Source organism: Apostichopus japonicus, chromosome 21 (genome assembly GCF_037975245.1).
Source record: "Apostichopus japonicus isolate 1M-3 chromosome 21, ASM3797524v1, whole genome shotgun sequence".
NCBI classification, from domain to species: domain Eukaryota; kingdom Metazoa; phylum Echinodermata; class Holothuroidea; order Aspidochirotida; family Stichopodidae; genus Apostichopus; species Apostichopus japonicus.
In genome coordinates this window covers 797,912-823,567 of record NC_092581.1, presented here as the reverse complement: position 1 = coordinate 823,567, position 25,656 = coordinate 797,912, and the positions used below count along the sequence as shown (strand labels likewise).

Sequence of the window (25,656 nt, the reverse complement as noted above, 5' to 3'; positions counted from 1 at the left end):
ATGGGACAGACATGCTAAAGATAATAATTTACACTTTTTGAGGGGGCCGGACTTTTGGGGAGAATCTGGATATAAAAATGTCAGCCTAACATTGTTTAGCTAGCTACATGAACATTTCCAGATACAAAAATTGTTGGCAAAAACTGCTGGAATTTTGTGATAAAATGTCACATTTGAGATTTTTTAGATAAATTGTCTGAATTTTTTAATCCATTCCCCAAAAATAAATGAAGGTATTAAATGAAATTCACTGTTTCTGTGATCCATGTAGAGGTTTTGTTCTTAAAGCACAGTGTTACCTTTTTGTGCAATTAATTATATAATAAATTATGCCTATATTAGGCTTATTTCTCTCTCTTATTGTGTAGCACTGCCTATACCATTTATACTATTCATAATATGTGATTAATTGCTAAGATTTTAAGAGGAGGGTGTTAAGGGGAAGGAGTGGGTTGGTTCCATTTTTTAAGAACAAATTACGATTAAAACATTGAACACTTCTATCGCTTAGTATACAACTTCGGAGGAACAACACAAAACTGGAAAACATTTATGAATAACAAAGGTTAGATTTGACTGCTTTGAAAATATATTGATTATATATATTATTTCTCAACAGATACAGTGGCGCAGTGGTTAGTGCTCTGTGCCTGAAGAGCAAGACAAACTCTTTGTCTAGGGTTCAATTCCCACAGAATGCATGTCTGTGGTTCAAGTCCAACCTGAGCCTTTTAATTTTCTGTTCTTTGGAGGAAGTGGGAAGTAAAAAGGTAAGAAACGAAGTTTATTCATTGGGAACCAAAATGGTGTAATCAGTAGTTAGATATGCAATTAGACATTTATGATCGGCTCGGTTCAGGGTGAGTGATCGCTGGAAAAGTACTTTATTGGCATCCCTCCCCGCTGACAAGGTTCCCAAGCGGCTTGACAAAGATCAGTGGAGAAACTGTCTTACAAAAACCTCTAAGTCCAAACAACTGGATCTTTAAATATTTGAAAAGCAAGCAAAAGATTTCTCCCATCAAATGGTCTAGTATGAATTAATCCTGCCTTTCGGTTGCAGAGTTTTCACTTTTGACCCCTTGACCTGCCCACTGCACTGACAGTTGTCACTGAATGAAGATTGTTTTATATGCCAGAAAATCCTAGAGGAAGCAAGTCTTTAAAGTCCTCCAAAGGATTCTGATTGGGTGAGGTAAAATTCCTTTATATTTATTCTCAGAGAATGTTAAATGCAACATTCCTAAGCTTATAGAGACCAGTGCATGTTTGATAACTGCTTCCTCTATATGATAATCTCTCCCTTTCTCTTCGAGGGGTCAAAAAACAACTTCCAAATGGGTGTTTCACAAAGTGTAATGTACCCTTCAGTTCAGTTTTGAACCATCAGTTATCAGTTCCATGTTCAGATCTTCAACTTTCACATGAAGAATTTGCATGGGTAAAATATACAGGTGTTTAGATGGTAAATAGAATGTAGTCTTCAGTTTTAAGCCAACGTCGGTAAAGACTTTGGTGTGCTCTTCTCGGATGGCCGATATCAATATTTCGATGTCGGTGTAATTGTTGTCCCTCGCAAACTTGATACTTGTATGGAGGAGACTCTTCGTGATATGAGACTTTTTCTCTTGGCCATCTTCAACCATTAAATGGCGAATTTCTGCTAAAGAATCACTCTTCCTTAACAGTCCTACTGTTCCAACAATTTCCTTCTCCTCTGCATTGCTCTCTGCAACCCAAAACTGGCTATTCTCGACATTCTGATAACTATTTGGAATGTCTTCCAACTCTCTCAGGAGTAACTCATCTGCCTTCAGGAGGAACACCATTAAGACGACAAAGTAGAGGGCGATATAGAATCCTGGTATGGCCATACACAACATACCAATGTCTCCCATGATGGCATATAGAACGGCAACGCAGGCTACGACAATGGCATGACCAGCTGGTTGTTCAGCTATAACTTGAGTCAGGTTGAACTGTTTCGGAATTTCCAGTCTCCAAGCTGACCTTAAGCGCATTTGAACGCAGTTGCCATCTGAAACATGGAATGGTCTGATGGCAACTTCCGCCATATCTGCAACAGGAAAACAAATGTGTTACAGTGCGTGAATAAAGTGAAAGGTCGCCTCTACAGCTTTGGATATCCGCAAGAAAAAGACAGCAACAGTATGAATGTGTTGTTGCTGTATGTGAATATAGTGAAAGGTCAATGGACATATGTAACTAACTATCAGGATAGTCAATGTGTTTCAAGATAAGCTGTATTAAACAAGTTGATTACTCATTACTCCAATGTGATCTATTGGCTCAAATTGAAACCAGAACAACCGGAATGGTTACAGTAACTCATACAAGTTTTTTCTACGTGTGAAAAAAACAAATAATAACTGGTTAATTTGGAGCAGCCATGCAAGATCAAGTACTGTACAAGAAGTCACTTCATTAGATTGAGGATTATGCAATCACTCAATATATGCCTTGATCAAATTGACACAAAGTCACAATCAAACCTAATACATACATGTACATACAGTAAGAGTGATCACTCCACATGTACAGCTATGGAAAAACAATTTCATTTGCAATAGCTCAAGAAAGGAAGCGTGGGCAGACCTCATATTTGTTGTGTAGAAGTAACACATTAAGTAGAGGCAGCCGTTCGTTTTTGGTGGAGGTTATTTAGGGTCACCAGGGGTCAAATGTGCATAATCATGTAATGTAAAAGTACTCAAAAAATGTAAAATAAGGTCGTCTGAAGGCAAATTTTGATAGTTTCATAGTGTATTTTATTCTATATGGGTACTGAAGATCCTACAATGTTTACAAATTTGTTACAGGGGTTCTCAAAGTATTATCAGGCTACCACAATCTCAGAACAAAAAGATATGAAAAAATTGTTGTGCAATGCATGTGTGAAGCGTATTCTAGTTTGTGTTAACATATTGTTTACTTATTGTTATTATGACGTCACACATGGCTCGCGTTTTGGTGGTTTGCTCTGTGGTGTGGCGGGCTATGAATCACCCGCTATTACAGTAGAAGCATATACAGATGTTTTGTTTTAAATGATTCGGTTTGTGGGGTTGGAAGACAGCGAAACTGGTTCAAATTGGTTGAGTGTCCATTTGCATATGCTCATCTGCATATCAGGTTGGCACTCAACCAATCAAGAGTTGGGTGAGGGATTAGCTATAAATTTGGACCAATCAGGTTCAAGGGAAGAGCGTGTGCCCTGTGCATCACGTCGTAATTTGTTATTTTAGAATTGTGGGTTTAAGTGTCTCCTAAAGACGTATCAGGGAGTTTAAGTTAATCTCCCGAAGCCTACAGACGTAGAAGAGTGGGCTCCGTAGTTTATATTTATGATCAGCATTTATGCCTGTGCATTTTAATTATCCCAAGTTATAGTTATATTCAGAGTTAAAAAAAGGAACTTATTATCAAATATCCGCTTTTGGAGATTATTTGTTAAGACCTACCTGTTCACGCTCGGTTCAACGTTATCAAGGCCCGGCTTACCGTTACCTGGAACTATCAAAATAAGCCTTACATTGTGTGAAGCGTATTCTAGTTTGTGTTAACATATTGTTTACTTTTTGTTATTATGACGGAATTTTGCAGGAAATGACGTCTGTTTAACCGGCAATATAGTAAAAGTTCCCATGTGCTCCCAACGTTGGCCACACAAATATGCCTCACCTTACTAGGCTAGCCATGCTGTACTACTAGTACTAGGCAAGATATAATTAGGCCTAGCCTATACTTTGTAAATTGTACCATCTATGGCTTTGGTAAGATATAAATTCGCAATGAAATAAAAAAAAGTTGAATTTTCCGACATGGCATTGCTTCTTCTTTGTGATGTTCATGATGTAGTACACTTATTCTACTCTAAAACTGCAATCGGTTAGTGTTGGCCTTCGGTTTACACGACCGGTACAGATCCTGGGCCTAAGTTTACCGTCTAGGCTAACTTCGGCCAACTTAACCTTGCCTAGGCTAATTTGGTAACACTGTTACAATATATTTACGGCTACCAAATCATGTCTTGGTATCAAATCACTTCAATCATCTTTTTATATTCTTACCAATAATTTTGTCAAGTCTTTGGGCGCTTTCAGTGAACTCTGCTTCTTGCAACGCATTGAAAATTTTCCGAGTAGGCCAGTAAACTGCGATGGCGGGTGCATACAAGTGAAACAACTTCAAGCCGACTGTCATTAAATTTCACAGTTGCAATAACAGAGTTCTCGCCTAATTCTCAGTGGAAAAATGCAATCGAAGCGTGTCACATAACATAATACATTGAAATTATGGCAAATATCCCATTTGAATTGAGTGAAAGTAGTTTCCCTCAATGTGACAGAACTGAAGACATAAATGAAAAAAAAATTTCCGTTAACCCATGCAGTATTGTTAGACTTAACACGGACTGTTATTTCAAATGGCTAACATTTGATAAAACAAGCGAGCAAACTATACACAAATCATAAAAACGTTTTGCATCTTACTCCCCTCATCGAACCACTTCGAACCAGGGGCGTAGCGAAGGGGTTTTTGTTGGGGGGGTGTGGAGAATTTGATTTGCCGACGGATCTGGAAGTGGTGACTGAAATGGGGGAGGGAAATTTTTTAGTTTTGAAACGTCCTTAGATGCAATCTGGTGCATATTTTAAGTCAAATTTGATTTGCCGACGGATCTGGAAGTGGTGACTGAAATGGGGGAGGGGTCTAAGGGGAGGGGGTGTCCCGTTCCCCTTTGGAAATTTTTTAGTTTTGAAACGTCCTTAGATGCAATCTGGTGCATATTATAAGTCAAATTTGATTTGCCGACGGATCTGGAAGTGGTGACTGAAATGGGGGAGGGGTCTAAGGGGAGGGGGTTCCCCCTCCCCTTTGGAAATTTTTAGTTTTGAAACGTCCTTAGATGCAATCTGGTGCATATTTTAAGTCAAATTTGATTTGCCGACGGATCTGGAAGTGGTGACTGAAATGGGGGAGGGGTCTAAGGGTAGGGGGTCTACCCCTACCCTTTGGAAATTTTTCAGTTTTGAAACGTCCTTAGATGCAATCTGGTGCATATTTTAAGTCAAATTTGGCACGGAAGAAGCTCCCGTTCTCCTTTTCTCTATTCAGCTTTCCTCCTTTCTTCCCCTTCCGCTCTCTTCACCTTTTCTCCTTTTGCCGACAGACCCAAAATTTGCCGACAGCGACCAAATTATTGGGGGGGGGGTGTGACACCCCCCACACCCCCCCGCTCGCTACGCCCCTGCTTCGAACCATCGAGTCCCTCCCCGTCCCTCTCAAGAACGGGCGCCATTCAAATTCCTCTTTATAATGCGACTTCGTTACAGACGGTCGATATTTTATGGTATCTATAAGAGTCATATCAAGACAGGCGTAATTCCAACTTTTAATTCCATAGAGACTCAAATCGGCAAAAAATCACAATTTTATTGTCTGGCACTCTGTTCGCTATTACAGAGAAAAACAAGCTTGTCGACAAACTGTGTTATCGTTAACGAAACTCAAAACTGTGTTAACGAAACTCAAAAGATGAATTTGCGTTTAAGATTAGGTTTTGTTACCGACAAAAAGGAGCTAACCGGTAAAATGTCATGTCCCCGTGGTTGTGAAATACTCAGTTATTAAGATAGTAAAATCTTGGTTGACAGACTTATTACACTTTGTATGAAACCCACACGTAGGGTTTATTGTTGTGTACACCTGCTGCTCGGTACAATATAATATATAATAACACTGAAGATTATTAAAAAATATATATCAATTATTGTATTATATATACTATTGGGTGAGCATCATGATTGACACCAAATTAGTTCCATAACCATTTTCGCTGTAGGGATATTTCGGTGACTGAAGTTTACTTACAAATTCGACAAAAGAGACTGGTAGTGAACATCACCCTGTAAAGAGTTTACATTCGCGTCAGTATAAGTATACTGGTTCTAGACGTATCTGTTACAACTCTGTAGCTATCTTCAAATTCTTCTTTCCAATTTTGTAACTTTTCTTAAGCTTTCCATGATAATAGTGTTTGAACATAACAAAACTAACATCGGTCATTTGAAGGAAACTACCTGACTCGGCCAAAAAAAAATCAATCAACCAATTTTTAAAAACACACACTTTACTGTTCAAGTAATTATAACTAGAAGCTGTCACATTTTAACATTCTATCATTTTAAGAGAGAGATAACGCAATTATTACGCACCTGGAGCTCAGTTGCAAAGAATTTAGTCTGCCTTTCGAGGGAAGATCCTGCAAAGATTAAAACTTCACACTCTCACATTTTTGTACGTTTTATCAGTTAATATTAAGTTGAGCTTCCTCACAATGATCACTCGGGCAATATTTTCCTTATTGAGACTGAAATGTGATTTTTTTTTTTGCCCCCTCAAAATGTTTAACCTCAACTTAGTTGATGACGCCTGTCACAATTTAAGATATACAGTCATGGGCGGCGATCATGTGGGGGGGGGGGGGACGGGAGGGGGGACATGTCCCCCCAATATTTTAGGTGGGGGATATAGTATCTAATATCCCCCTCTATAGTCTTTTTGTGTGGCTATAAATAGAAAATAATGCGTGAGATTATTTATCTAAATCATATTTGGCGGTGGCTAAAACTTCATCCAACACATACTGCATGAGGTAAATGACTCTTTGTGGTCGTTCCTGTGACCTGTGACTGTATAGCATGTTGTCACTCATGATTATTATCATAATGTCTGGACATCTCTTGTATGAGTGTTGAGTTTCTTATAAAGCTAAGATTTATATCAGAGCTGTAACATTATGTAAATGTGGTTTTCTGTTTCTTAATCTTGGCGTCCAATTGCACTACACATCCAACAAGCGCAGATCCCCTCCCTCCTCCAAAGATAAGAATGGGGTTACACACTCCTTGTAATAATAATAATCAGCAGTTAGTTTTACGAAGCTTAACCGAACACAAATGTGGGAGAAGGCCGCACAGGCTTATGGATCACAACTTACACTACGGGTGGCTTCCAATTCAACATTTTATATAACTCATTTCAGATGGGAAAATCGTAGACTGCTCTTGGATGATAAACCCACCTTACATAGAACCTCCTGATTGCCAAGCCTCATTGCTTCAAATGCCATTGCCTTTATCCACTCGATCACAGCACCAGTGATTCTTCCTGGGGGGGGGGGTGAGGGGACACCTAAGTTACAGTTACAGCAACTGAAGTAGATATAACTATTGATTCTATTAAAATTTACCAAACCTCTACTTCAAGACATGCATAAGGAACAGAATGCTCTAGAACTCTGATGAAGATGCACAAAAAGGTAACACTGTACTTTAAGAACAAAACCTCTACATGGATCACAGAAACAGTGAATTTCATTTAATACCTTCATTTATTTTTGGGGAATGGGTTAAAAATTTAGACAATTTATCTAAAAAATCTCAAATGTGACATTTTATCACAAAATTCCAGCAGTTTTTGCCAAAATTTGTTGTATCTGGAAATGTTCATGTAGCTAGCTAAACAATTTTAGGCTGACATTTTTATGTCAAGATTCTCCCCAAAAGTCCGGCCCCCTCAAAAAGTGTAAATTATTATAATAATAATAATAATAATAATAATAAATGAGACTTATATAGCGCCAAATCAGTAAACAAAAGTTACTGCTCAAAGCGCTTTACAAAGAAAGTAAATTAATTTACAAAAGAACAAGTGAAAAAATGGGTCTTAAGTAGACTTTTGAAAGTAGAAAGTTTATAGCATGTTCGAATGTGATCTGGTAACTTGTTCCAGAGATAAGACCCAGAGTATTGGAAGCTTCTGTAACCATAGTTCTTCAATCGTGGTTATCTTTAGCATGTCTGTCCCATGGATACGCCGGACCTACACCCACGCCCCCCCCCCCCCCCCGAGTTGATCATGACAGTATATAAATAATAAATGGTTATGAGTGCAATAGTGCAAATATTTCATGAGTTGAAAGATGGAATGTTCCATTCAACGAGGCGCAGCCGAGTTGAATGGAACAAATTACAACTTTCAACTCATGAAATATTTGCACTATTGCACGAATGGAAACCCTTCGTTATTTGTTTTATACAACACCTTCAAATTTGGATATAATTGGATGTAAAATGCACTCATGCAACAGATTGTTTTGAACAGACAGGTTTCTCTGCTCTCTTACCATTGAAAAAAGTGCTATCAAAAAAGTATAACACATGGTTCTATTTCATAGAGTGCAATAGAGCGGATTTTGCATGCAATCGATGAGCAATTGACCAAACAAATGGCCGGAATATGATTAGGTGTTGTATAATAGGCCTACTGTCACGCCTAGGCTTAATGCCAGACCAACCCATTCGGGTAATGCTATATTGGTCATTAAAACAACTTTTGTGACGAGATTCGCAGCGAACTCAATAAATTATCTTGACCAACATGTTTAATGACGTTAGGCCTATGTTATGAGACCATTTGAATTGTTTCGTTGTAAATGTAATGATTTCAAATGGATATGCATCTAGCATGTCATTGTTAGTTAATCTTCGGTCAGACGCACACGGTCGTGGTCAAAGGTTAAGTTAAGGAGCGCGAATTATGATCTGTATATAAAGCTCACGAAAGGTTGCACGAGCAGTGCAGTTCGCTTCCTGGCAGCCGTTGGCTAACAATTCATACGTAATTGTAATTTGTAGCCTAATCTGTATGGGGAGTAACTGTCAAATCATGTGAATGGCAGATATGTTCACCAGCTTGAAGGTTGTTCATTAGTTTTGTGGAGCAAGTTAGTACTTCACATTGTTTGAGTCAGCGAGCGTGAGAAATTAGGCCAGCCTATCATATAATAGTATAGCTAAGGCCAAACGATAGGCTAGCTCACGTAGGCACTGGCGTCTATAGGCCTAGCAAGTTGGAATGCTAGGCTAGGCCTAATATGATATTCACTAGACAATTTACGTAAGTAAAGTAAGTCACTTTATATCTTCCGACAAAATACTAGACCTAGCTGGTTGGGCCTTATTACTTTCTGGTTAGGCTAGTACAGTTAGGGTAGGCCTAACTTAATTAATTGTCTTTAAATTCCTACCAGAGTAGCCTACCATAGCCTAGGCTATGCCATCTAGCACTTAACACTCATAACAGTAACAATTACTAACACATCTTCAAGAAACTCGCAGCCGCACAAATTAGCTTAGGATTTGCTTTTTTCCCCCTTTCATGACAGGCAAAACCGGCACCTGTTAGATATTTAATTATTCTGAAGGGTTGAAACCAACGTTTTTCAGGGGAGGAAAGAAAGACGGCTTGGCTGTGGAAAGAATTCATTTAGGTAGTGAAGCAACTGTACGTAGTATTAGTAAATGTATCTTGTGATTTAGGAGAGTTTGGTGAAAGAAAGGAACATATTTCAGAGAGACACTTGTACAGGTAGTAAATGAAGAAACTGGTAAATGGAAAAGCAACGATTTTAGGGGAGGAACCATGGAAGGCATACCTATAGGCTAAATTGTCTATATTATTTCATTCAAAGTGGCTATTCTTACGACTAGTTGTAAGAATAATTTGTAAATACGCATGCGCAGTTGCTTTAACATGGCTATATTTACGACTAGGAGTATTATTTTTATGACTAGGAGTAACAATAATTTCCGGTTAGGGTTAAGATTAGGGTTAGGTTGGTGTTTAGGGTTAGGGTTACCCATACTACATGCGCAGTTGCTTTATTTACTTTACTGCGCTTGAATTCGCCGATGTCGTAAGAATAGTGTATAGCCTAGGCGGAGTGTATAGCCTAGTGGTTAACGCCGGCGTCTCCCAGTCATGAGATCCCCGGTTCGATTCCCCGCCGACAGCAATGTGTGTCGTCTGGCAAGGGTGTTGTGCAATAACAACTTCCTGACATGGACGTTAAATGAATGTGTGCCGAGAGATTGGCTTCGGTCAGCTTGCGAGTCTATAAGCCTCCATGGCTTCTTTCGCGAGTTCCTGCTTGCGGGAAGATCACATATACATACATACATAGTTATAAATAATTGTTACGACTAGTCGTAAGAATAGCCACGGCCTATTTCATTCCCACAATGAATGCCATACAAGCAAACAACCCATTACCACTATGAATTCCACGCATGCAAATTACCCCATGTTCGCATACAATCCTATGCAAACAAACCGGCCTATTCACAAACACTTTTCATCTTCCAATCACTGAACAGTTACACAAGTAAGGTACCTGGTCACATTTTCTATTTTCCTTTATACTATCACAACTTTCTTAAGCTTACTCTACAAAGAAAATATGCCGTCAGAGCCTACAGAACAACAGTCTCCTCCCTTGAAAATAGTATGTAAGTTTCCTTAACCATGTTATTTTTCACCCTTAACATTACCTTTCTCCCTTAAATCTTTTCCTACAGTTATTCCACTTACAACATAGATCTATTCTTTCCACATAGCCTAGCCAATATGCCTCCCATGAAAAACCTTAATTAACTCCCATGAAAACGTACTTGACTCCCCTATGATGTAGGGGAGGTAAGTTACTCAACTTTTTAGTAGGAGGAAAATAATGTTGTTAGGGGAGGGCACAAATGGCCCTAGGCTAGGCCTACCACCAAATGAAAATGGGAAAACCTAGGCTAGCCTACTAAAGCGGAGGCTAGATAGAGATGAGGACGAACTAGCCTCCTAGGCTTCTTACACAAGCAACGGTACTTTGCAAAATGAAATTCTCAAGCAATTAGGCCTGGCTCTGTGGTCTAATTGATGTTGGTGATGGTTCAAGTATGGAGAAAACTCTCCATGCAAGCTGATGTTACCTAGCGTAGGCAACTAAATTGATATACATGTATTAATTTGATCAACTAGCATAATTTTGACCTGAAGCTAGGCTTAACAGTATTGGTCCAACTCTCGGCATATCTTTATCAGATCGTAGACTTCTTTTGATGCCTAAGGCATGATTTTATGGTCGGCAGAACTGTTTCACTGAAACTTTGATTATTATTAAACCAAATTCAAACTTTGCTAAGTCGACCTCTCATTGTTGAGTAATTGTCTTTAATTTTGTTTTTAATTTGAAAACATTGATTGAAAGTTGTGAGGAACACAACCCATGGTAAACACATATTAAGAGTATTGAGAGATAAGTACAATATATAGTATCTCTGTCCTTGTTGATATAGAATATTATTACACAGGTGCTAGAAGTCATGGAAGCACATGAGGGTTTACCATGAATATACCAATTTATGTTGTTGGTACTTGTGTAAGGCTGAAAAGCCAGTTTTCATCTTTGCTAAGTGTACATGTTGTAGCTTAAGTGTCGGTCCTTATCACTTATATCACAAGAATGATGTTTATTTCAGAAATTTTTCAATTTTCCAGTTCTTCACGAATGTGCTTGCCAAGTTTGTAAACTAGTACATGCTCACAAAATTGTTTGGCTGATGAAATGTTCTCAAAATTGTATTGCATTCATTCCTTAATTGACCATTATAGTGAACAATGTGCATCAAAGGAAGTTTTGGCATTTTATGAAGTGCTCCATAGGTTTGATAGCAATGTCTAGTAAGGTTCATTAATGAGTCATATTGCAAGTATTAAAAATAAACAGGCACTTAGTAACAAAAAAAGGTACAGTTTATTCATGTTTGTAAACATTCATCGGAAAGGTATGTGCATCCGCAAACTGGAAGATGATCTTATGTAAAACTACTAAAAAAAAATCTACTTAAATTTATTTCACACCAAAGGTATATATACATATTGCTTTTATATTTGTCTTTACAGCATTGCATTGGCCACACTGATTTACAAGAAGACTCCATGAACTGTGACTGTAACATCCTGCTGGAGGTCTGAGACATTGAAGATTCTGTTATGCTTCCGTTTGGGTATGCAGTTTACTATAGTAAAACAGAAGTATTTAAGCTCTGGTATTCCTTTCGTTTATTTCTGCCATTAAACCACAATGATATTCATTTGTTTATACATAGTTATATCAATGAGGGGGCAGTCAGGGTTGTTTAGGTAGTCAGGGGGAGGGAGGGGAGGGGAGGAAGGGAGGGAGTGTATAAAAATGAGTCTAGTTGCAACGTCTACAGTATCTGCTTTCTAATATATGAAATCTTATCTTTTACAATACTGTCTCAGGTGAAAGAAGAAGATGAAGAAAATGGAAGGAAAATTGTGAGTCTTGGATGTCTGTAATGAAGCTGGATCAGGTTTAGAACAAGTGGTTGAAAGATCATAAACTCCACCAAAAATGAGAAGATCCTTCAAGCCTCTCCTCTACAGAGAGATCTAGAAGTGTTATCTGGAGCTGATTTAACAGAAATTGTAGAAAAAGTAAGATTCAAGGGAAACATCAGTGTGAGCCAGTATCATGAACATCAGTCTTGTCCTCTCAACAGTTGATTGTTGTCAAGATCAGTGCTAAATGTACGAGACACGGTGCCTTAGCCTGTTGGAACCAGTCGGTATTTGGTGTGGTCTGTTTTTGTGCTAAATGTACGAGACACGGTGCCTTAGCCTGTTGGAACCAGTCGGTATTTGGTGTGTTCTTGTTTTTGTGCTAAATGTACGAGACACGGTGCCTTAGCCTGTTGGAACCAGTCGGTATTTGGTGTGGTCTGTTTTTGTGCTAAATGTACGAGACACGGTGCCTTAGCCTGTTGGGACCAGTCGGTATTTGGTGTGGTCTGTTTTTGTGCTAATTGTACGAGACACAGTGCCTTAGCGTGTTGGAACCAGTCAGTATTCGTTATGGTCTTTTTTTGTGCTAAATGTTGAGACACGGTGCCTTAGCCTATTGAAAAAAGTCGGTATTTGGTGTGTTCTTGTTTTTGTGCTAAATGTACGAGACACGGTGCCTTAGCCTGTTGGAACCAGTCGGTATTTGGTGTGGTCTGTTTTTGTGCTAAATGTACGAGACACGGTGCCTTAGCCTGTTGGGATCAGTCGGTATTTGGTGTGGTCTGTTTTTGTGCTAATTGTACGAGACACAGTGCCTTAGCGTGTTGGAACCAGTCAGTATTCGTTATGGTCTTTTTTTGTGCTAAATGTATGAGACACGGTGCCTTAGCCTATTGAAAAAAGTCGGTATTTGGTGTGGTGTGTTTTTGTGCTAATTGTATGAGACACGGTGCCTTAGCCTTATGGAACCAGTCGGTATTTGGTGTGGTCTGTTTTTGTGCTAAATGTACGTGACACGGTGCCTTAGCCTGTTGGAACCAGTCGGTATTTGGTGTGGTCTGTTTTTGTGCTAATTGTACGAGACACGGTGCCTTAGCCTGTTGGAACCAGTCGGTATTTTGTGTGTTCTTGTTTTTGTGCTAAATGTACGAGACACAGTGCCTTAGACTGTTGGAACCAGTCGGTATTTGGTGTGATCTGTTTTTGTGCTAAATGTACGAGACACTAAGTGCCTTAGACTGTTGGAACCAGTCGGTATTTGGTAATTTCTTGTTTTTGTGCTAAATGTACGAGACACGGTGCCTTAGACTGTTGGAACCAGTCGGTATTTGGTGTGTTCTTGTTTTTGTGCTAAATGTACGAGACATGGTGCTTTAGCCTGTTGGAACCAGTCGGTATTTGATGTGTTTTTATTGTGCTAAACTACTATTCTTACAGAAAGGCTGAACAAGTTCCATGATATAGTTTGAGTTACACATTGCACTCATTCCAAGCAACCATGACAACATCAAAATGAAGCTAATTGGTGTCTTAGTTTAGTGGCATGAGATGCTAATTAATGTAGTCTGTTTTTGTGCTAAATTATTGAGATATGGTGCCTTAGTTTATTGGTATTAGTTTTTAATTAGTGTTTTCTGTTTTGTGCCAAATGTAGGAGACATTGTGCCTTAGCCTGTTTGAACCAGTCGGTATTTGATGTTGCCTGTTTTTGTGCTAAATGTATAAGACCTCAGCCTTAGCCTATTGGAACCAGTCGGTAATTGGAACCAGTCGGTAATTGGTGTGGTGTGTTTGTATTAAATTGATAAGTTCTGCCTTAGTTTATTGATATGAGTTGCTAATTAGTGTGGTCTGTTTTGTGCTAAATTAATGAGACCCGTTGCCTAAGTTGTTGGAATGAATTTGTAATAAGTATTTTGGTTGTCTTAAATTGATGATTGTTGCCTTAGTTTGTTGGAAAGAGTTGCCAATTAGTGTGGTCTGGGTTGTGGAAAATTAATAAGACATTGTACCTAGTTTGATGGAACGAGTTGGTATTTAGTGAGGTCTTTTTTGAGAGTTCTTCAAACCAGTGTCCAATAACTTTGATCTGACCATATAATTCCATTTCTTTCACAAAATGCCCCTCTAGAAGAGTACACATCTTTTGTCTCACGGCTGACAGTTTGGTTGTTAACAGGATTTCACTTTTTTACTTTTGCTGTTACTTTGAAGAAAAGTGACTAATTTGTTTTGTATTCCTCTCCTTTCATCAGAGATCTGTGGCCTATGTTGCTCAACAAGCTTGGATCCAAAATGATACCGTGAGAGGAAACGTTCTGTTTGGGAAAGATCTCAACTCCACCAAATATGAGAAGATCCTTCAAGCCTGTCCTCTACAGAGAGATTTGGAAGTGTTATCTGGAGGTGATTTAATAGAAATTGGAAATTGGAGAAAAATTAAGTTTCAAGGGAAACATCATTGTGAGCCAGAATCATTAACATCAGTCTTGTCCTCTCAACAGTTGATTGTTGTCAAGATCAGTGCTAAATGTAGGAGACACGGTGCCTTAGCCTGTTGGGACCAGTCGGTATTTGGTGTTGTCTGTTTTTGTGCTAAACCTACGAGACACGGTGCCTTAGCCTGTTGGAACCAGTAGGTATTTGGTTTGGTCTGTTTCGTGATAAATTAAAGAGACATTGTGCCTTAGATTGGTGGAATGAGTAGCTAATTAGTGTGGTCTGTTTGTGCTTAATTGAAGAGGAGTGCTGTGATAATTTGTTGGTAATTAGTGTGGTGTGTTTGTATTAAATTTATAAGTTTTGCCTTAGTTTATTGGTATGAGTTGCTAACTACTGTGGTCTGTTTTGTGCTAAATTAATGAGACCCGGTGCCTTAGTTTGTTGGAATCATTTTGTAATTTGGTTGTCTTAAATTGATGATTGTTGCCTTAGATTGTTGGAAAGAGTTGCCAATTAGTGTGGTCTGGGTTGTGGTAAATTAAAAAGACAGTTGATTGTTGTCAAGATCAGAAAACTCAAAGATGAGCTGATTTGATGGAAAAACACCAGCTAAGCTGGAAAGCTGCAATATACAGTCAAGGTTAGTCATAAGAAAGAAAGGTTCCTAAAACTGTAATATATATTTACTTATGTTTCCACCAGTAAAGTTTCAATCACAGCCTAAACTTTGTTGGAATTAGTTGCTAATTAGTGTTTAATGTTTTGTGCGAAATGTACGAGACTTACTTGGAAGATAACTGGCTCATTTCTTTTGCATTCCTCTCCTTTCCTTAGGGTTCTGTGGACTATATTGGTCAACAGTTAGCTTCTTGACATAGCGCCACCCCATCATCCTTCACTCTATGACTTACCCACCATTTACAGAACGTACACGTCCTTGGATACCAACACAAGGCTACCGAGTACACTTTCGATTCATAGTGTGTCTCTTCAAAAGGAGTTCCTATTCTTTCCGTCCGCCGTCTTAGGCTGCAGACTAATTCTTTCTGGTAAGTGAAGTCTATGATCAATTTCATTGTACAGAAGCCATTTAAAACCCGTAGGGAGGGGCTGTTTTGCCAATATGACAACCCCTTACCCACCTATAACAGCCCTCCTAGTCGAAAACCTAAACCTCTCTGATTTTGACATAGACATTAATGACTGGATCCCTGTACAAAAATAGCAGAAAAAGACAACGTCCAAACTCCGTTGAAATAAACCCATCTCCTAACTCCAAACCAACCACCAAAAAGTCTGCTCAAACAATCATTGTATCAGGAATCTTAACTTAACTATCAAATAACCCAATATCCCTTGCTAAACTAATCAATGAAGAAAAACCAAATTCCATGTTCTCAAATATAAACCGTCTTCGTAGTAACGACATCCTAATCACCCCCATGACCCAAAATCTGCAAATATCCTCCTGAAACCATGGACTCAAAAGACTAAACTAGGCAACCCCAAACCAAGAATCCCCCAAAAAGTAAGACAAAGAAACTTCTCTGTAGTAGCCTGTGGCATAAACCCTGAAATTCAAATCAAAGATATTGAACAAGAACTCAAAGACCAAGAATACACCCCAGTACAACTAAAAGACTCATTAGTCACGCCACAAACAATCCAACTTGGAAAGTAAAAATAACGTTTGAAGAACAAGAACCTCAACAATCCCTAATCAAACAAGAATACCAAGAACCCCCCCCAAATCACTCAATGTTTCATATGTCAACTTTTTGGACACACCCACCATACTTGAAAAAATCAAACCAGATGTCTCAGATGTGGCGAAAACCACAGAGTTTTTTTTCACTGTCACCGAGACGACGCTCAATGAAGCTGAACAGGTGGTTGTAGGTTTTTACCCAATTATTTACACGCGTGGTTTCAACAAGACCACGATGAAAACTAGAAAGTAAAGATATCAAAACATCAATATACAAACATTGGTGAAATAAACATATGAATTGAACAAATCAATAATAACATAATAATGCATAATATTTCTCCTTATAAATAATGCACAAAAGGAAGAAGTACAACAAATAACATTTGGTAACATGAAACAAGACATAGAGAAAGATTGGCAACAATTACAATCTTGATAATTAACTTACAATCGTTACCGGTCAAAACCAACAGCACGACAAACCGCGGTGTACAGGGGTTTACATGGATTAACTGCGGCTTTCTGGGGTTAACGGCGGCTTTCTGGGGTTAACGGCAGCTTTCTGGAGAATGTACAGAATACCAACAAAAAATAACCTCTGGCGAGATATTCTACTCCAGATTCTCTTACAAGTAAACAAACAACAAATACACAAAAAAAGGCAATCAAAAAAACAGGCACAAGCATACAGCAAAATCACATTAAAGGCAAATATCTATAATGGGATATTAAAAGAGATATACAATTACAATATCAAGCCCCTTAATACTTATATAAAACATTGAGAATACTTACATACTAAGGAACAGTGCTACAGGAACACATGCGACGCCTCTCTGAACCAGGAGAGGAATGAAGCATGTGCACCTCACCAAATACGCAAGTATACATCGATTACGTAATTGTACATCGATTACATAAGTATGCAAATCGAGGAGGTGGATATGAAAGGTAACCAGTAAATGGGCAGTATTGACCTCTGCCCGACCTCGACCAAGCGGAAATTTCCCTTTGGTCACGCTAAGCAAGTAGCACACATCGGCAACGATGACACTCCCCCCACTGGAAAACGTCATATTCAAGGATAACAATGCCTACAATACCTAAGACACCCCATCGATGTACTTTAAATTCCATAACAGCTTTAGCAATCAAAATTGTGACGTAAAGCTTCTAAACCAAGTAAATAACTATAAAGCCTCACACACCTGACAGCTCAATAACGAAGATAAAACACATCAACTATATTTACATGGAAATTCAACGATAATGCTTGCAAACACTTAAGAAGATGAGAATGCAGATTCAAGTAAAACAATCTTAGTAATAGGACGAACCAGCTCGGTAGTCCTAGTCTTAACTCTTACCGACCTAACTAACCCATCTCTACTACAGGTAACACTAACAACCAGCGCCAACGGCCAGAGGTTATTTCATCTAAGATTAAAACCAAGTCACCGACTGCCAGATTATCCGTGACCCCCGTCCACTTAGACCTCTTTTGCAATTCAGGTAGATATAATTTTAACCACTTTCGCCAGAATTGGTTAGCTAGGTGCTGGACATGCCTCCAGCGGCGACGAAAACGGTCAACAGAGTTAGAGACTGTCCCGAACAAAAAGAAAACACAAAATGTGCCAATTGCTCAGGGACTCATGTCGCCCTTTACAAAGGATGCCCAAAATTTAAAGAAGCTAAAACTGAAGCTAATAACAAACAACAAGAACAAAGAACCTACGCGAATGTAACCAAATCTACCCATAAAATTGAAATAACAAATAAAATCGCCACTGAACAAAAACTTAATATCGCAACCTTTGTAATTGAATTAGTACAATACACCTTCCAAAAAGCCGACATTAATATTAAATCCGACGACCTTGCCAGTTACGCCACCGTGTTAGCACTAAAACACCTAAACTTAAATATCCCAGAAACTGTAATTATGGAACGTCTCCACCAACCTTCAATATTTAGCCCTCCTCAATCACCTACATGACAAGCACACTCCCTCCTTCGGTCAAGTTCCTCCACCTAAACATCAACAGTATCCTTTCAAAATTAAGCCTCCTACTTAGTATATTCACCAACCACTCCCCGGATATCATTTCGTTAAACGAAACTAAACTAAATACAAATTCCCACCTTAGCATCTCTGGTTACCAAACTTTCAGACACGATATCTCTCGCTCTATGGGAGGAGTACTTATTGCTGAAAAAAACAACCTCAAAGCCACCTTCCCCAAACCCAACCCAAACAAACAATCAAACAATTGAAATTGTACTCGAAAGAGACAATAAACCTCTCCACATTATTAGCTATTATAGTCCCCAAATGAGACCATATCCACAATAAAAAAAGTTCTAATAAAAATACAATAGTACTAGGAGATCTAAATGCCCACCACATCATTTTTGGTAGCACCAATATATCTGAAAAAGGCATATCCCTCTTAGAAATATGTGATAAACACAACTTAACAATAATTAACCAAAATACCAAAACTAGGATAAACCCAATAAACAATAATACTGAATTACTTGACTACGCCATAACCTCAAACCACCTTGCAACTAAAACTCATTGGATTCAAATCCTAGAAGATGACCTAATCAGTGACCAATTTCCACTCCTTTTTGAGCTAGACATAAACCTCAGTCGCATCCAAAATAACGAATTAACATATAATTACAATAAAACAGACTGGACATCATTTAAAAGGAACTCGTAAAAAATTACACTATCCCCAATTACCACAACAACAAGCTAAATTACATCGGCATATATTGTGACAGCATTGCCCAACATATCTTCAATACCTTCAAAAAACACCGCCCCTTAAAAACAAAACAGAAATCGAAAACTAAATAGGAATATTCTTACACTAATTAACTCAGACGTCGCCTACATACAACCTATATGATCTCCCCAGATCCAACTCTAAAAACCCAAATTCACCAACTTAAAAAACAAATAAATAGACAAATATCGGCGGTCGACCAAAACCGAGTCCAAAACAAATGCGATTCAATCATTAATGACAAAAACCCAAAACACTTTTGGAAAAATTTAAAAAATATCATAAACCCATTACAACCCCAAACACAGGTAATACAGACCAATGCCTTAGAGATAAAGTAGGTAACCTCATCACAAAAACTCAAGACCAAATAAAGCTTATTGAATCGTACTTGAACTACATTCAATATCTTAGATGGCCCTCCATACGATAACAGATTCCAACACGAAATAGACCGTACAATTATCTGTAGTGCAACAAGCTTTATCCCCGACTTCTAAGGATGTCTCAACAAAAACATCCCTCTACTCAAAGAAATAGATATAAACGATTGGTAAAGTGCCACTAAATATGCAAAATGCCTCCTCCCCTGGTCTTGACAACATAAATGACCTAATGCTAAAAGATTCCCCTCCGTCAGCCTCCGATATTCATTAACTCTCATATTTTCCCATTATTTAACAAACTCCTTAGACTTGGTTGGAAATCCACCAAAATGATTTAATACCGAAACTAAGTAAAGACACACCAAAATTCAAAACTATCGACCAATTAGTCTCCTACCAGCCTTAGGTAAGATTTTCGAAAGAATTATAGATAGCCGCACCAGAACCCACCTAGAGTAAAATAATCACTTTGCCTGTATCAATCAGGCTAATTCCGCGCACACAAGCCTACAATAAACCAAACTTTCCGCATTTCCGAAGAAATTCGCATCGGCTTCATAAAAAAATGATACCACTGCCCTATCCTTGATACCGAAAAGGCGTTCGACAAAACTTGGCACAACGTCATAAGAATTTAACTACTTAACTTTAATCTACCCTCCAATTACACCAGACTTCTTTCCTCTTTCCTTAGTGAGCCCAATGCAAAAATATGCTACAAAAACCAATACTCAAAACATATTCCACTTCGTGCAGGTACTCCACAGGGCGCTGTTCTCAGCCCCCTCCCCTACACCCTATTTGTTAATGATTTGAACATCCCCCCTCTATATAAATGCAACTATATAGTCAGTACACTGACGACATAGCCATTTGGAGCACCAGTAAAAATATTTATATGACGGAACTAAATATTAAAAAAGCAATTACACATCTCGAAAATTGGTGCTCTTTGTGGAGAGCAAAAATATATCCCTCAAAATCTAACCTAGCCAATTTCTCCATAATAAACTCAAAATACCATAACCATATTTCCAAAATTAATCTATTCACCACCTCAATCACTGCTACTCCTAATGCAACCTTCCTCGGTACCACTTTCGATAGCAAATTATCGTTGAATCTACATTGTAACAGAACTGAAGGACGCTGCTGGTTCCAACTTAAATACATTCAAATCCTCTCACACAAATATAACTTCCCTCCGAAAACAATTATCCAAATCTATAAATCCAAATAAAATGATTCTCAGTTACGGGAGCATCACCCTGCTTACCATCTCTAATCCCAATAAACAAATTTTAAACAGAATCCACACCACAGCTTATCGACTCGCACTCAAAATCCCTACCTATATTGCCACTTTGTACGTTCTCCGTGCAGGAAACACAAAATCTACTTTCACCCGACTTGAAGAATTCAACACCAAGTTATACAAAAACAACCTCTAGAACGATCCTTTGATTGAAGACCTCCCCCTGAAATACAAAGTCGCAACTACTCACTACCCAAAATCAAACCCTTTCTGTATTCACAATTGTTACTACTTAAAGTCTCATTCCATTAAAAAAATCCTTTCCTAAATCGGTCTAGGCCCCTTATATATACAGAACAAAACAAACAACTCCAACAATGACCGATTGATTAAAACATAAAGTAGCAACCACTCCCTTACCAAACAATAGAAACCGCAACCACTTCCTACCCAAACAATAGAAACCACTCCATCTCCATAATCCTCAGTACTTAGAAATTCCTCTCCTTTAGAAATCCCTCCCTAATTGGCTCTTTGACTCCGACCTCGGGTATAATTATGGCTATCTTGTCCAATGTAAATATATAAGACTTCATTTACCAGCAATTCCCTGACTGAACATAGACAACTTTTCCAAGAAAACAAAGAAAAAAAATTTCTATTCTATAAAAACAAACTTATTATTCCCCGTAGGACCTCTCGCCAGGTCGACCAGGGGTTAAACTCCTTTTGATTCGATATCAACAACAACAAAAACAAAGCTTTTACTCGAATTAAAAAAAAATGTAACTAATTTCATTTCATTTATTTATTTTTGTTCTATCTTAACATAAGTATGACATATGACACAGAAGGAGATAAGAAACAAAACTTGTGAAAGGAAGTGTACTAAAAAACCCTATAGGGCTTGTCGGGTAGTGACACTCCCTAAAAAACTTTTTGTGGAAGACATCATTATTAGATTTTGGTTTCATTTAATCGATAGGTGGAGGTAGAGGAATTGGACACTCTTGCGCAAGATATCAACGGCTTGAAGTACTCTGCTCAGGCGGCCTCCATTCTAGGTATGTACTTATAATAATATAATAATAATAAAAATCATAATCAATTTACTGTGTTTGGAAAGAAACTTTTTGCTGCTTTGGATGAAGATTAAGGATTCTTGTTTTTCAAAAGGTAAAATGCAAGATGGACTATATATGAAAGGATGAATACCAAAAATTTAAGAAAAGAAATTGGGTGGGGGGAGGGGCGAATCAGGCAGAGACCATCATGCTACTACCATGTTAATTTTGTGTAGGACCCCGGTTAATTTAAAAAGAAGAAATCCCTTTAGTACCCTTGAGTTTCTGAAAGGTTTCTTCTTTGGGATAACGGTGGAGAGACATATCGATGTTCTCTTTTGGGTCTGATCGTCAGGAAAATGCAGATTAAACTGCCGTGTCCATTTGGTACCTGGGAATTGATCCCTGCTACTGGAACAAATGTATTCCATCAGAGCATAGACAATGATTCAGAGAAATATGGCCTTTATATTAATAATCTGTTGTTTTCTTTCGCAAATTTTTCTCTTTGGTTAAACAATGAGTGAAAAGATTCATTCGGTTGGAAGCAGCACCACCCTTTTTCACCATTTTTTTTGGAGGGGGGGGGGGGGAGACCTATTAGCCCTTAGGGTCTGAAAATATTACAATAGGATTGTTGTGGTGGACAGGACAGACAACAGTTATTTTTGCTTGTAGCTGAATGTATGATGTCCAGGGATCACAAGGAAGTATCAAAAGCCCGATCAAAAATGCCGTTTTTTTATACTATCGAAATTTGTCAGAATAAAGAAATTGAAAGCCAAAATATAAAGAGTTGATCTGGCCTTGTAGACTGCGATTGAACCAGTCTCTGTCTTCTACAAATAATAGAAAGTGGGTATCCATTTCTGATTGTGACAGCAACAACAAAAAATGACTGCAAATTAACAAGTTTTTGTAAACTTTCTCTATTCAGGGATTCAAATCTCAAATTCCACTCCAATATACCCCCTACTTATGAACTGTCAGGTAGCTCAAGCTGACAAACTTACTACAAAGATGAGAATAGGCCTTATGTGGTTCCTAATTGAATGACATTTCTCACAATTAATTGAACTGACTTACCCCACCCTCCGACTACTCTCACCCATAGAAAATACCCTCCACCCAAATATACTTTAAAAAAAAGGCCATGGCTTACCAAGAACCTCTTTGCGTTAATTTTCAGATTCCAATGAACCTTCCATCAGCAAAGGAATGGCGCAACTCGGTCTGAAGGACAATCGACCGCTGGTGGAAAGGCTGGACCGGTACAACGCCAACCAGCCGGAACTGGCCGCCAAGCCCAACTTCACCGCATTCCCACAGGACTTAAAGCCGTCACCGTGCAAACCGCTCTTCTTTGACATAGTGCTGAACCATATAGAGTTACCCTCCTTGGACGAGAAACTGGAACAGAATAAATCACCCACGCGGGGGGGTTTGGGTGGGTTCCTGCATGGATGGTGGAGTGGGGGTGAAAAGTAACTCTAGATTTGCCAAGATGTCGGAAAAAGGATCGAAAGATTGCGTCTCCGGGATCAAATGCGATCCCCAGTGGGAATGTCAGCAGGCGAATAGGAGTGATATCCTTTACCCACCATGTTATTTTTCCTTTTTTTTCTCTCTTCTTTGGTCTTGGTTGTTACAGTATGTATGTGTTGGCATTATTGCATGTATTGCATGTGGTTGTTCCGGGTACATTCAGGTGAGGCACCTACAGATTGATATATCACATTTCATAAACATCCATCATAAGACCACAGGAATGACACACGTCAGGTCAAATGGGTTAGACCAGGTTATTTGGAACTTCAAATCGGTGTAAATCCTTCACCCTTAATCTGCGTCCGTGAGGTCTTTTGTATAGATAAGCCGGTAGTATTTGGGAGGGCTCTCACTCTTCTCCTGCATGTGCTGTCATCATCTTTTATTTAAGTTTTATTCGATTTTATTTGTTTTTTTAGTAGAGAAAACTACACCTTGTTGCAATGCAAACACAAATATGGGGGAAGGCCAAAAAGAATAACACTCACTTTTTTAACGTGGCTTGGCCAAAAAAAATTGAAGAATATTCAAAATGGGGATTGGAATTTTATATATTTTGGATTTGGTGTGTGTGTGTTTATCTCGTTTAGAGAAAAAGAAGGAAAAAACAGCATCTTTATTTGATGGGGCCTTAAAGTTTTAAAACTGGTTTTTGGTTGTTGATTTCTTGGTCTACAAACATTGTGGTGCTTGACTGACTGACACTTTATGGGGAGATGTTAAGGTGACTGAATTTGATATTGGCAGGAGTTATGGATGGTAGTTGGAAGTACCAGGGGTGGGGGGGGGTGGTGAGACGAAGGATCGAGAAGGAGAAATGAAAGTGTTTAAAGTGAAGAGGGAGAATCTTTGAATTGAATTTTCAGTTTGCAGTAGCACAGGTTTATTGATAAGGCTATATTTAAAGAAACTTTCAATAATGCACTCTTCGTGTATATAAGTTGGGGTGTGGTAGTCAGAGCGGGGGGGGGGGTGGGTGTGCTTGAGACGGCAATGAAAGGGAGCAACCTTTCCACATTTATGTTGTTTGTGTTATGGTAGTAACGTTTCCTTTTTCAAACTGGAAAGCAAATGTAAAAATTAAGAGTTATCTAAAACTAATTCAAAATCAGATTTAGTTAATTATGAAGGTTAAAGAAAATGATATCGATGGTAGCAGGGGTGCCATGGTATTATTGTAAACTGAATCATCAATCATCCATGGAAGGCCACCTCCTTTTTATTGGGAACTTGTTGTCAAGCAGACCTATAGATTCAAGCCCTGTCTGGCTAAAGTAAGATGGGGTTATTATTTTTATCTAGGAGAAATCCATTCTTTTTCCCCTCATGTGAAAATGGTCTTCCAAATGTTTAAAAAAAAAAATGTCCAGAAAGAATGTACCGGTGTGAATTGGATAGCCACCTGGTGTGGAGTAAAAGGCCATAGGCTTATCCCATATGTACATGTGACTGCTTAGCATCATTAAATAACTGCCCTCCAGGCTGATATTATAAATAATAGAAACATTATAGAAAATAACTGTCTGTTGTCACCCAACCATCTCAATAGTAGATGCAGGTATCACTAAGAATGTTTATGAAATATGTATTGCATGTTTTGATTAGTATTTGCATAATAATTTGATAAGGGATAACCTGTGTCTGGACAGGTAGTTGAAGGGTATTAACATTGGTGGGAGGGATGAAGGTATATCCTGTCTATGAACTGATTTGTCATTAAAAAATAAAGAAGTTATTTCCAAGTATCACTTTTTTTTCCTTTTTTTCTTTTTTTTTTCTTTTTTTTTTTCTTTTTTTTCCCTTTTACTTAGAGATTGTAAAAGGAAAAGCAGAGGTTGAGTTTGAGCCAGGGACCTTGAGATGCAAAAGCAAAAGTCTTTACCACTAAACCATTAGGTGGGCACTGGTTTCAAAAGCTTTACAAATATTTAAAGATCCTGCTGTTTGGACTTAGTCGTTTTTCTAAAACATTTCTAAAACAGGGGTGGCGGCGAACTCCACTTGTCCGCGCGTGAACCTTGTCAGGGGGAGGGGTGGCGGCGAACTCCACTTGTCCGCGCCTTTACCTTGTCAGGGGGAGGGGGCGGCGACCTCACCCTGTCCCACCTTCACCCCCTCTCACCTTCGATACTCACCTTGTCCACCTGTCAGGAGGAGGGGGACCGCCCGCCTTCGGGATTCACCTTATCCACTTGTCAGAACTCCTTTTGCAAATACTCACCTG

At 38.6% G+C, this 25,656-nt stretch overlaps 3 protein-coding genes across 24 annotated transcripts in view; 1 reads left to right on the top strand and 2 right to left on the bottom strand.

Annotated features, from left to right (window-relative positions):
* The window catches only part of LOC139962707 (uncharacterized), a 49,051-nt gene extending 27,447 nt beyond the window's left edge, over window positions 1-21,604 (bottom strand). Inside the window, exons 1-2 of the mRNA XM_071962917.1 lie at window positions 20,842-21,604; window positions 16,827-16,940 (exon numbers count right to left, since the gene is read on the bottom strand). The gene's annotated coding sequence lies outside the window, so the exon portion shown is untranslated. The remainder of the gene's footprint in view (window positions 1-16,826; window positions 16,941-20,841) is intronic.
* On the bottom strand, window positions 572-4,252 carry LOC139962708 (uncharacterized). The gene is made up of 2 exons (XM_071962928.1): window positions 4,092-4,252; window positions 572-2,077 (listed from the first exon to the last, which is right to left on the bottom strand). The coding sequence occupies exons 1-2, from the start codon at window positions 4,222-4,224 to the stop codon at window positions 1,368-1,370; spliced, it is 843 nt and encodes a 280-aa protein (XP_071819029.1). The 5' UTR covers window positions 4,225-4,252; the 3' UTR covers window positions 572-1,367.
* LOC139962709 (signal recognition particle subunit SRP68-like) lies at window positions 7,963-25,177 on the top strand. Of its 22 annotated transcripts, XM_071962943.1 has the most exons (9): window positions 7,963-8,812; window positions 11,821-11,924; window positions 12,184-12,378; window positions 14,481-14,631; window positions 14,730-14,860; window positions 15,592-15,716; window positions 17,774-17,890; window positions 21,806-21,884; window positions 23,074-25,177. In XM_071962943.1, the coding sequence occupies exons 4-9, from the start codon at window positions 14,575-14,577 to the stop codon at window positions 23,081-23,083; spliced, it is 519 nt and encodes a 172-aa protein (XP_071819044.1). In that variant the 5' UTR covers window positions 7,963-8,812; window positions 11,821-11,924; window positions 12,184-12,378; window positions 14,481-14,574; the 3' UTR covers window positions 23,084-25,177. The 22 variants fall into 22 exon arrangements, 15 of the variants coding, with proteins under 15 accessions (XP_071819044.1, XP_071819037.1, XP_071819042.1 ...); XR_011791318.1 differs by lacking the exon at window positions 14,730-14,860 and having other exon boundaries at window positions 7,967-8,812; window positions 15,502-15,716; XM_071962933.1 differs by lacking the exons at window positions 17,774-17,890; window positions 21,806-21,884 and adding an exon at window positions 10,309-10,376 and having other exon boundaries at window positions 7,974-8,812.
* Window positions 25,178-25,656: the final 479 nt, after the last annotated feature.

Excerpts from the sequence above, each read along its gene's own strand:
- LOC139962709 (XM_071962941.1), top strand. The coding sequence starts at position 14,575 with ATGAGAAGATCCTTCAAGCCTGTCCTCTACAGAGAGATTTGGAAGTGT. Across the intron at positions 14,632-14,729 it reads TTTGGAAGTGTTATCTGGAG|TTGATTGTTGTCAAGATCAG; the intron begins GTGATTTAATAG and ends TCCTCTCAACAG. Across the intron at positions 15,717-23,073 it reads CTGCAGACTAATTCTTTCTG|ATTCCAATGAACCTTCCATC; the intron begins GTAAGTGAAGTC and ends GTTAATTTTCAG.
- LOC139962708 (XM_071962928.1), bottom strand. The coding sequence starts at position 4,224 with ATGACAGTCGGCTTGAAGTTGTTTCACTTGTATGCACCCGCCATCGCA. Across the intron at positions 2,078-4,091 it reads AAGACTTGACAAAATTATTG|ATATGGCGGAAGTTGCCATC; the intron begins GTAAGAATATAA and ends TTCCTGTTGCAG.